Source organism: Diabrotica undecimpunctata, chromosome 1 (genome assembly GCF_040954645.1).
Source record: "Diabrotica undecimpunctata isolate CICGRU chromosome 1, icDiaUnde3, whole genome shotgun sequence".
In the NCBI taxonomy this organism is placed as follows: domain Eukaryota; kingdom Metazoa; phylum Arthropoda; class Insecta; order Coleoptera; family Chrysomelidae; genus Diabrotica; species Diabrotica undecimpunctata.
Genome location: NC_092803.1, coordinates 70,560,674 through 70,570,391, shown reverse-complemented (window position 1 = coordinate 70,570,391; position 9,718 = coordinate 70,560,674). Strand labels below are relative to the sequence as shown.

Genomic DNA, 9,718 nt, shown 5'->3' with positions numbered 1-9,718 from the left:
GGTTATCTCCTATGATGATTTTACAGATACAGAGCAGCATCTGTCAGTACAGTAAGGTGATTCTTTTGGACCATTTTCAGTCCATTGTAACTAGATTTTTTCTGCTTTATAAAGTATATATGGTGGTAACAGCAATCCTGAAGCCGAAGCCCAAATAATTCCCGTTCGGGATATTTGGTCCCGCCTGGAAATATCATTTTCCTATTTCTCAGGTTATCTTGTACATTGGTCTCATTGTAATTGAATATGTTATTAGGTGGAATATTTTCTAGTTCTTTTCACGGATTCTCGAAGTAGGCAACTAAAGTTTCTTTTGAAATATTAGCTCTAGGTCTTTTAATATTGGTCGTTACTTTTTAGGTAATTTCCCCTTTATGCCATCTGAGTAATAAATATATCCAGTCAGTTCCAGGTAAATTGTTTTTGAAAAGAGTCACTTGTCGATCCTGAGCATCCAAAACACTTTTTGCTAAATATTTTATATCTCGCAAGTCAAGGTGAAATCCCCACCCGTCGAAGCTGATTTTTTCTTCATTCGCGGAAAATTCGCAGTCTGCCACCATTTTTTCTTCCATTTTGGTCATTATGGCGGTTATTAAGGGTTCCATAGCGAATTTTATAAGTATTCTTCGGCAGAGCGACGTAAGGACCCTCCTTCCTCAAGAACTTTCTGGAGGTGTCGGCCGATATGCGCTCGGCCGTTTTGCGCCCTTACCTGAAATCGGCCGGTTTGCGCTCTAACACTTTCTTAATGGAGATGTATAGCTAATTATTTTCTTATATCGACCGTTTTGCGCTCTCTTGTAATCGACGTTTAATTTTATTCTACCATAACGATCAGATAACGGTTAGGCTAGTAAAATTAGTTTTAAAAAATCATAAAACTATAAAAAAATAAAAATAAACCATCTTCCCTTCACACTATCATTCAGGCTTAGGACTGTCATAGTTTATACATAATATAAACATTGGCGTGTTTAGAAGATGTTTTTTTTTTATTTTTTAATTTTTTTTCGTTTTTTTTTAATTTGTTAATTTTTTTTTTGTTTTTTTTTTATTTTTTTTTTTAATTTTTTTTGTTTTTTTTTCGTTTTTTTTTTCAAACTTTTGTATACAGTAAAATACAAAAAATTCTTGGGAATAAAAAATTGTCTATTTATTGCAGCTTCTGGATTTATGCCAATGTCCTTAAACACAACTATAAGTCCCTTGTATCTTTATATTTCTGGAAAGTCTTGGATATTCTTTCATCAAGATTAATATATGTTTTCTTACGCCGCTTTCCTTCTAGATTGAAAGTAAATCGATCATAAAGGTGATCACAATATTCTGCTTCTTTAACCAGGCATTTCACTAATTGGAATACATTGGGATGTGGTCTTATTAATGTATTCAGACGATGATTCCAACCTTCTAAAACGTTATTACTGCGATGTCTTTGATCATGGCAATTCCACATTTCCTTGGTAATGTGAGTATTTTCTAACCATTGTTTGACAAAGTAGTCATAACACTGTTCCATTTTTCAGAAATAGGAGACGTTTCTTGAATGCATAACCAGCCATCATCGATATCTTCTAAGGGTAGATACGCTGACGGAGCACACATTCTTATGTGCAAACGTATCTCTTCGTTGTCAGTGTATTCAGAAACAAGTCCAATATTTTGAACATTTTTCCATATACATTGATTGAAATGAAAATTACAACCAGAAATTTTGGCTTCGGGAAAATAATTTTCTAAGGCACCAATCACTGCCTGTTCAAAATCCAGTTTTATAAGAGATGGAAAGGAAAGTTAGTTCCAGCGATCTCTCATTTTGGGAATTCTAGTTACTAACTATATCTAAACAATTAACTTCCAGATAGAAGGATTATAAACAGAGGTATTAAAGATTAAAGAACACTCTGTTGTTCGACAGTATTAGAAAAATTTAATAATTTTGTTAGTTTTGATTTGACATTTTTTTTTTCAAATCTAAAGGAAAAAGATGTTTCTGTTTATTTGACATGTTTGTTTGTTCATTGCAGGTTCACCAGACTATTATTATAGAATGAAATTAAAATTATATTGCAAGAGAGCGCAAATCGGCCGATTAAGGAAACTATAGTAGTTAGATATTTCTATTATGAAAATTGCAAAGCGCAAACTGGTCGATTTCAGGTAAGGGCGCAAAACGCTCGAGCGCAAACCGGCCGTATTCCTTTCTGGGGGGCATTTTCCACCCTAACTTCGTCATAGTACTTATATGAACAAGCACCAAGTTTTCTTATATAATTTCGAATCATTTTTTCTGAAAAGAAAGCACCAATTTAAGATTTCTTCAGAAAAAAACGCACGCCCCCGGTGGAAATCAATTTCGCCCCACAAACCTGATCAAATAATCCCATTATAAATTTTTAAATTTCTCGCGTAAATTATGAAACTATTAATGAATAATTAGTTAAAACCGCACATTTTTTTGTAGTTTTTTTCAGACACCGGAAAGTTAGGAAGCTAAAGAAACTTATCAAAAATATAGCAATAATTAAAACAAGCTTTTTTCCATAAATAAAATATACTTACTTCAACTAAACAATCACAGGTTTCATGCTAGTGTTTACTAACTAAAGCTACGTTGTCAACTGTTTGTTAAGCTTCTTAGATTTCAGGGAAAATTAAAATATTCAAAATCATTCGCAATTATCAATTTCGCCCCTTTGGATCCATTTCACCTCATTTTACGGTAAAAACAATAAAAAAATCGATGAATTACAATATACTGTTACAAAATAGCTTTCTTTTATCACGAAAAGGTTTACCAAAAATGACGACAGCCGAGTTCTTGGAATATTTATACCATCGCTTCAAATTTTTGGAAGGACTCAGTTAATATGGTAATCCTTGTTTTGTTTCGTTAAAGATTTTATGGTCTATAACTGTTCCTATTGTTTATAGAGAAAAGGTAAGCACTTAGGATTAACTTGAATTTTATTTTTATTGTGAAGATATTATAAAATATGGAGTATTTAAATATTTTAAATTTCCTTCGTTTAAAATATATTCAACAGGTGAATTGCAAAGGTTTGATGGGTCAATTATTGGCAAATGAAAGACGTCAACTACTTCTTTAGTTTATTAGAATGCGTTTCTCTTTTATTATTCTTTAAAAGCATTCTCAGTTCTCTACAAAAATAATGATATAAGAATATCAGTAAAAAATGAACAGGGCTCATACTTACAAAACACTTTGTAGGTTTTTCTGATGTTCTAAAAACTCTACGATAACAACATTAAAACTTAATTAACTAAACGAGAAAAAAACCATAAGAAAAACTGAAGAGCATTAATGTTTATTAATTTAATTTTTAGGTGATTTTTAATTTGACCGATGGCTTCATTGGGATGTATGGTTTAAGATCTCAAGGATCAAACGACACTAAATTAGTAACCGTGAGAGGACGTGAACTAGAATGCAAAACTAATCATATATTTTCCATTAATTATATTGGCAAATGTCCTTGTTAGCAGGTAAGAATTGCATTGAACAATTTGATTTTACGATAGTTGATCAGATTTTCAACATTCTGATATTTCCTGTTTTGTGTATTGTTATGGTAATGCTGGTCCTCCACTGGTCTGGTAAATGCTATTTAAAAGTACATGAGAAAGTACCTCTGTTTTTAATGATCACTTCTCCACCATATTTCAAGAGTGCATTTGGTATGTCATCTGGTCCTGGAGATTTTCTGTTTTTACTTTTTAGGTTATACCTGTTCCGTCCCATTATAATTTACTTCATGTTGTTTGTCATAATTTTTGATAGTAGTAAGCTACTATCAAAAATCCTCCACCAAATATATCAAAATCGTCGAACGTGACTCTGCATTCGCGAAATCATCAAACGTATACTGCAACTACTTCACAAAATAGTTGTATTTTTTGTGAAGGTGAGCATTATGTAAGTTCCTGCCGTGAATTCACATCGTTATCGCCTGTTGAACATTACGACGCTGCTAAATAAAGGTGAATGGAGTATTAATTGTTTACGCAAAAATCATCGCGTCTTACCATGCACCGCTTCCAACTGTCGAATTTGTCATCAAAAACACAATAGTTTGTTACATTTCGATAAACCAAAAAAAGCTTCGAATAACAATAAAAATACAAACATGGATACACCTAGTACTAGCGTAAATTTGCACGCTCATTTATCCACGGAAATACTATTAGCTACCGCGGTGGTAGATATCCTAAACGGTCGCGGAAAAGCTAAAACTTGTCGAGTGTTTTTGGACGCTGGTTCTCAAGCACATTTTATTACCGAATTCGTGGCTCAATTTTTGAATCTAGATCAAAAACCCGTTAATATAAGTTTCCGGGATAGATGATTTATCGACTAAAATAACAAATTCTGCTCATGCTACAATCAAATCGCGTTTTAACAAATTTCAAAAATCTGTCAAATCAGCAAAACAATGCCGTCGATTCAAATAAATCCTACTCAACTCGAAATACCAAAAAATATCATGTTAGCTGATCCTGAATTTTGCAAACCTGCAAAAGTAGATACTCTTTTGGGAGTCAAATTGTTTTACAAACTGCTCAGTGTAGGTCAAATATCGTTGAAAAATCAGCCTAATGCTGTTCTCCAAAAAACTCAACTGGGTTGGATTGTTGCAGGTGAAATAAAAAATTCGTCTCGATTGCACCATATTTCGTGTCATAATAGTCCAATGTCGGACTTCAATTTAAATCGCTTCTGGGAAATGAAAGATATTCCAAGCATCAAAATTTTGTCACCGGAAGAAAAGGCATGCGAAGAGCATTACCAATGTCACACTACTCGAGATGTTAATGGTAGATACATCGTAAGGTTGCCATTTAATGACAAAAAATCTAAATTAGGTGATTCATACAATAGCGCGTTAAAACGCTTTTATTCGCTAGAAAATCGTTTTAGTAAAGACCCTGTTTTGCAGATGGACTATTCTGCTTTTTTGCAGTCTGCAGGACTAAGTATGAGAAATTACCACACATTTCTTATACGAATGATGTAAATGGCCAAGAAATTGGATTTTATCTTCCTCATCACGCGGTATTAAAACAAAATAGTCTCACAACTAAAACTCACGTAGTTTTTGACGGCTCGGCAAAAACGTCAACGGAAATATTGCTCGATGATACCTTCATGGTCGGTCCCAAGCTGCAGGATGACTTATTTGTCATTCTTCTTCGTTATCGTCAACATATATTCGTATTGGCAGCCGACGCAGAGAAAATATATTGCTTAATTCTTGTACATCCCGATGACACAGTATATCAAAAAAATTTATTTCGGAAAAATCCACAAGAGGCAATCAAAACGTACATTCTTAATACTGTCACGTACGGTACCGCTCCAGCATCATATTCATCAACTCGGGTTTTTAAGCAATTAGCTCAAGATGAGGGTTTTGCGCATCCTCTCGCAGCTATCGCATTAAACAGAGACTTTTACGTCGGTGATCTTCTCACTAGTGCAAAGACTCGTGCAGAAGCGTCCGCTTTGCGAGAAGATCTTATCGCATTGTTAAAAAAAGGCGGTTTTTTTTCTTCAAAAATGGGCCTCAAATAGCTCTTTAATAGTTGATCAAAATAAACACGATGAGAGTACTCACATGTCTCTAGATCCTGATGCCACCATAAACGCATTAAGAATTCAATGGAGTTCTCGCGAAGATACTCTATGTTATAAGTCGGACATTTCAAGTATCGCAACTGTAACGAAACGCTCTATTTTGTCGCAAATCGCAAAATTGTTTGATCCGCTGATTGTTGGGCCCAGTTATCGTATACGCAAAAATAATTATGCAAGTGTGCTGGAAATCGGGAGTAACCTGAGATGAATCACTTCCGCTCAAAATTCACGATTTATGGTTGTCATTTCAGGCTCAATTAAAACTTATCGAACATTTAAATTTTTCTCGTTGTATTACAATACCAAATCCCGTCGATATCCAAATTCATGGATTTTGCGATGCCAGCGAAAAAGCTTATGGCGCTTGTCTTTATTGTCGTTCTGTTGATGCTGAGGGAAATATTTTTGTGCGATTGATTTGTGCAAAATCTCGCGTGGCCCCCCTCAGCTCAATATCGTTACCGCGATTGGAGTTATGCGGCGCTTTATTTCTAGCTCGGCTCTATGCAACGCGTCAGCATTATCTTTTACTGGAAGTCAGCGGTACTTACTTTTGGTCTGACTCGACAATCACTCTTCCCTGGATAAATACCCAGCCGTATCTTCTTCGCACATTTGTCGCCAACCGGGTTGCATAAATACAAATATTAACTAATCGGTGTCATTGGCAGCATGTTTTCTCGTTAGACAACCCGGCAGATTTTTTATCGCGCGGTCAACTTCCCTCCGAATTTTTAGAAAATAATATTTGGCAAATCGGTCCGTCTTGGTTATCGCGAACCCAGTCTTCATGGCCAAAAGGAGTTTTGGATTCGATCGAAATTCCCAAACTAGAAATGGTAAGGCCTCAATCAATAAAGTGTATGCAGGTTTTGTTGAATAATAATAATATTTTAGAAAAATATAGCTCGATGCATAAATTAATTCGCGTGATTGCCTATGTTCGTCGATTTATTTTCAACGCAAAGTTGAAGGGAAAAAATAAGTGCAATTTAAACGAGCTAAATGCTCAAGAGTTGGTCGATTCGCAATCTTTAATAATTAAGATGACGCAATTCTCGGAATTTTCAAAAGAAATTAATTCTTTAAAAAACAAGGATTTCGTTATTGGTAAAGGTAAATTGGTGCCTTTGAATCCATTCCTAGATAGCAACAGAATCTTAAGGGTTGGTGGCAGACTTAATCAATCCTCGTTATCTGAGTCGCAAAAACTTCCAATCTTGCTGCCAGCTAATCATTACATTACTCGATTAATTATACGTGAAGAACACGTAAAATTAAAACATGCTGGTCCCCAAACCGCCTTATACTCCATGTGCCAAATTTATTGGCCTTTAGACGGACGTAATGTAACTGGAAAAATTTTACATCGATGAATCCCTTGTTTTCGCGTAAAACCTCGTCCGGCTAATCATAAGATGGGTATCCTTCCCGAATACCGAGTAACTCCTTCTTGACCTTTTCTTAAAACTGGAGTCGATTATTGCGGTCCTTTGTTTATCAAGGAGAAAAGGTTCCGCAAGATATATGTCGCAGTGTACGTATGCATGTCTACACGAGCAGTTCATTTAGAACTAGTAAGCGACTTAACCACCGAAGCATTTTTAGCTAGCTTTTGTCGGTTTTGTGCTAGACGAGGAAAATGTGCAGAAGTATATTCGGATAACGCTACCAATTTCGTGGGAGCAAGTCGCGAGCTGTATGAATTATTTAACTCGTCAGATTATCAAAATGCCATTAGAAAATTTTCGGATGCTGAAAGGTTCGCTTGGCATTTTATACCGCCCAAATCTCCCCACTTTGGAGGAATTTGGAAAGCCGCGGTTAAGTTAAAAATCATTTAATTCGCACTGTAGGTGATACTTTGTTAACATATGAATAATTAGAAACCTATCTTATTGAAATAGAAGCAATATTAAATTCTCGTCCTATTTCTCCTATGTCGTCTAACCCAAATGACCTTCTTACCCTTACCCCTGGAGACGCTGGAGAAGCTATCCTGAGACTGACTTTTTGGATATGTCAGCCAATAAATTATCAGCTTGGCAGCACGCCCAGCAGTTGAAGCAGCACTTCTGGAAACGATGGTATAAGGAATATCTTCATCAATTGATCAGCAGCAATAATGTTAATGCTACTGATAATGGAATAGTGGTCGACGCTTTGGTGTTCATTCTTGAGGACAATTTGCCACCGTTACAATGGGCAGTTGGACGCATCACGTCGGTGCACCCTGGGGAGGACGGCATTGTCAGAGTGGCAACTTTGAAATTCAAAACTGGAGAGTATAGACGCTGCGTGAAGAAGTTGTGTCCACTTCCGATCAGCTAGATTATCGACGTCAACCGACAACTTCATTTTGAACTTCAATAGTTCAAGGCAGGCGGCATGTTCCGTCCCATTATAATTTACTTCATGTTGTTTGTCGATTTTACTTTATTATTTTAGATTGATATCGGTAATTCTTAAAGTTTGGGTAAATTAGCTTCCAGAAATCTATTAAAAGATTAAAATGTTTATCAGTTTTCATATTTCTGGGGAAAATTTGTAGATAATAATGATAATAATAATAATCTTTAGAAATTTTTTTCGTGCCCGCCATGTATTTATGTATTTCTGAGAAGGACAATTCGTGCTTTCCCAAGATAAAATTTTATAGTTTTTAGAAACGCCCTCCCCTCCACTAGGAGCTTCTGTTAGACGTTTTGTAATGTATTTTTAGGAGTATCAATCGAAACTCAATTCTGTACACACGTTTAGCTTAGTCAATAAAAGTCCTATCAAAATTGTCGTCGTATATTATTTTAATTTGATAAAATAGTATTTTTATAGCAAATATATCTCACGGTAAACTAATCGTGAGCGAACAATACCTAATTTCTTTTTTGGGATTTTTATGTTCATTATCACTTTACTTTATTCATTTATATATGTATGGTTATCACTTTATTTCACTTTCACTCCTGTTTCTGTAGGTCTAATACTGTCTCCACTGTTAAGTTATTTTATACAGTTTGTATTAAAAGAAGCGATACGGTCGAATATTTCGCGAATTTAACATCGGATTGAAAAACACGTGTTCAATATTTTTTAAAAATCTATCGAATGACACCAAACGCGACCCCCCTGCCACATCCCTTCGAGCGGGGAGGGAGAAAACTTTGAAATCTTTGAAATCTAATGGGTAACCTATTTTTTATAACAGATCTGAATTGCTCATAAAAAAAATAAGTAACTTTTATAAAAAATATATTTTCGAACTGTTGATAGATGGCGTTATAATCGAAAAAAAAAAATATTGTGATATCCTAGGATAATTATGGTAAGTGTTTAATATCTCGAGAACTCCACTTCATGATGTAACAACAGCACATGAAAATTCTAATGAAAGTTGAGGAAATCTATCTATCTATCTGCCATTTGTATCCCACATTTTCAAAATATTTCTCAGGAAATATCTTACACAACTAAAATTTATATTCTTTTCACTTAACAAAGAAACAAGCACTGCTAGAAGGAGATTTTCCTGCTCGTGATATGGTTAAAAAATTAGAAAAATCAAAATAAAGATTTTTTCAAATGCAATATGTTTTCCGACGAAGCTACATTTACAAAAAATTAAATTTTTAATGTACATCATGCACATTATTATTCATAGGTTTGTGACAATCTCCACGTTGTTTAAGAATTTAAGCATCAGCATAGGTTTAGCATAAACGTCTGGATAGGAGTAGTTGACGATTATCTACTTGGACCCGTGGAATTGCGTGCTCGTTTAAATAGGCTTATTTACATTTTCTGCAAAATGTTTTACCCGATTTGTTAAATGATGTGCCTTTCAATATTCGGCAAAACTTATGGTTTCTAAATATTGTTCTGAAGCTATTTTCTTGTGGCATTTTAAATTAATTACTATTTAAATGGGAATAAGCCACAATTAAAGGTTAAAATACGTTTATTGACGTTTCAATTTCCGAAGTGGAAATTGAAACTATCTAAACTTAAACTAAAATTGAAATTAATTATGGTTTCTACATGACGGTTCTCCGGCTAACTTTA

The 9,718-nt window shown here is 34.7% G+C and overlaps 1 protein-coding gene across 1 annotated transcript; it reads left to right on the top strand.

The window, feature by feature from the left end:
* Positions 1-4,457: 4,457 nt before the first annotated feature.
* On the top strand, positions 4,458-5,039 carry LOC140452935 (uncharacterized). The gene has a single exon (XM_072547271.1). The coding sequence runs from the start codon at positions 4,458-4,460 to the stop codon at positions 5,037-5,039; it is 582 nt and encodes a 193-aa protein (XP_072403372.1).
* Positions 5,040-9,718: the final 4,679 nt, after the last annotated feature.

Coding starts and splice junctions, on each gene's coding strand:
- LOC140452935 (XM_072547271.1), top strand. CDS start 4,458: ATGCCGTCGATTCAAATAAATCCTACTCAACTCGAAATACCAAAAAAT.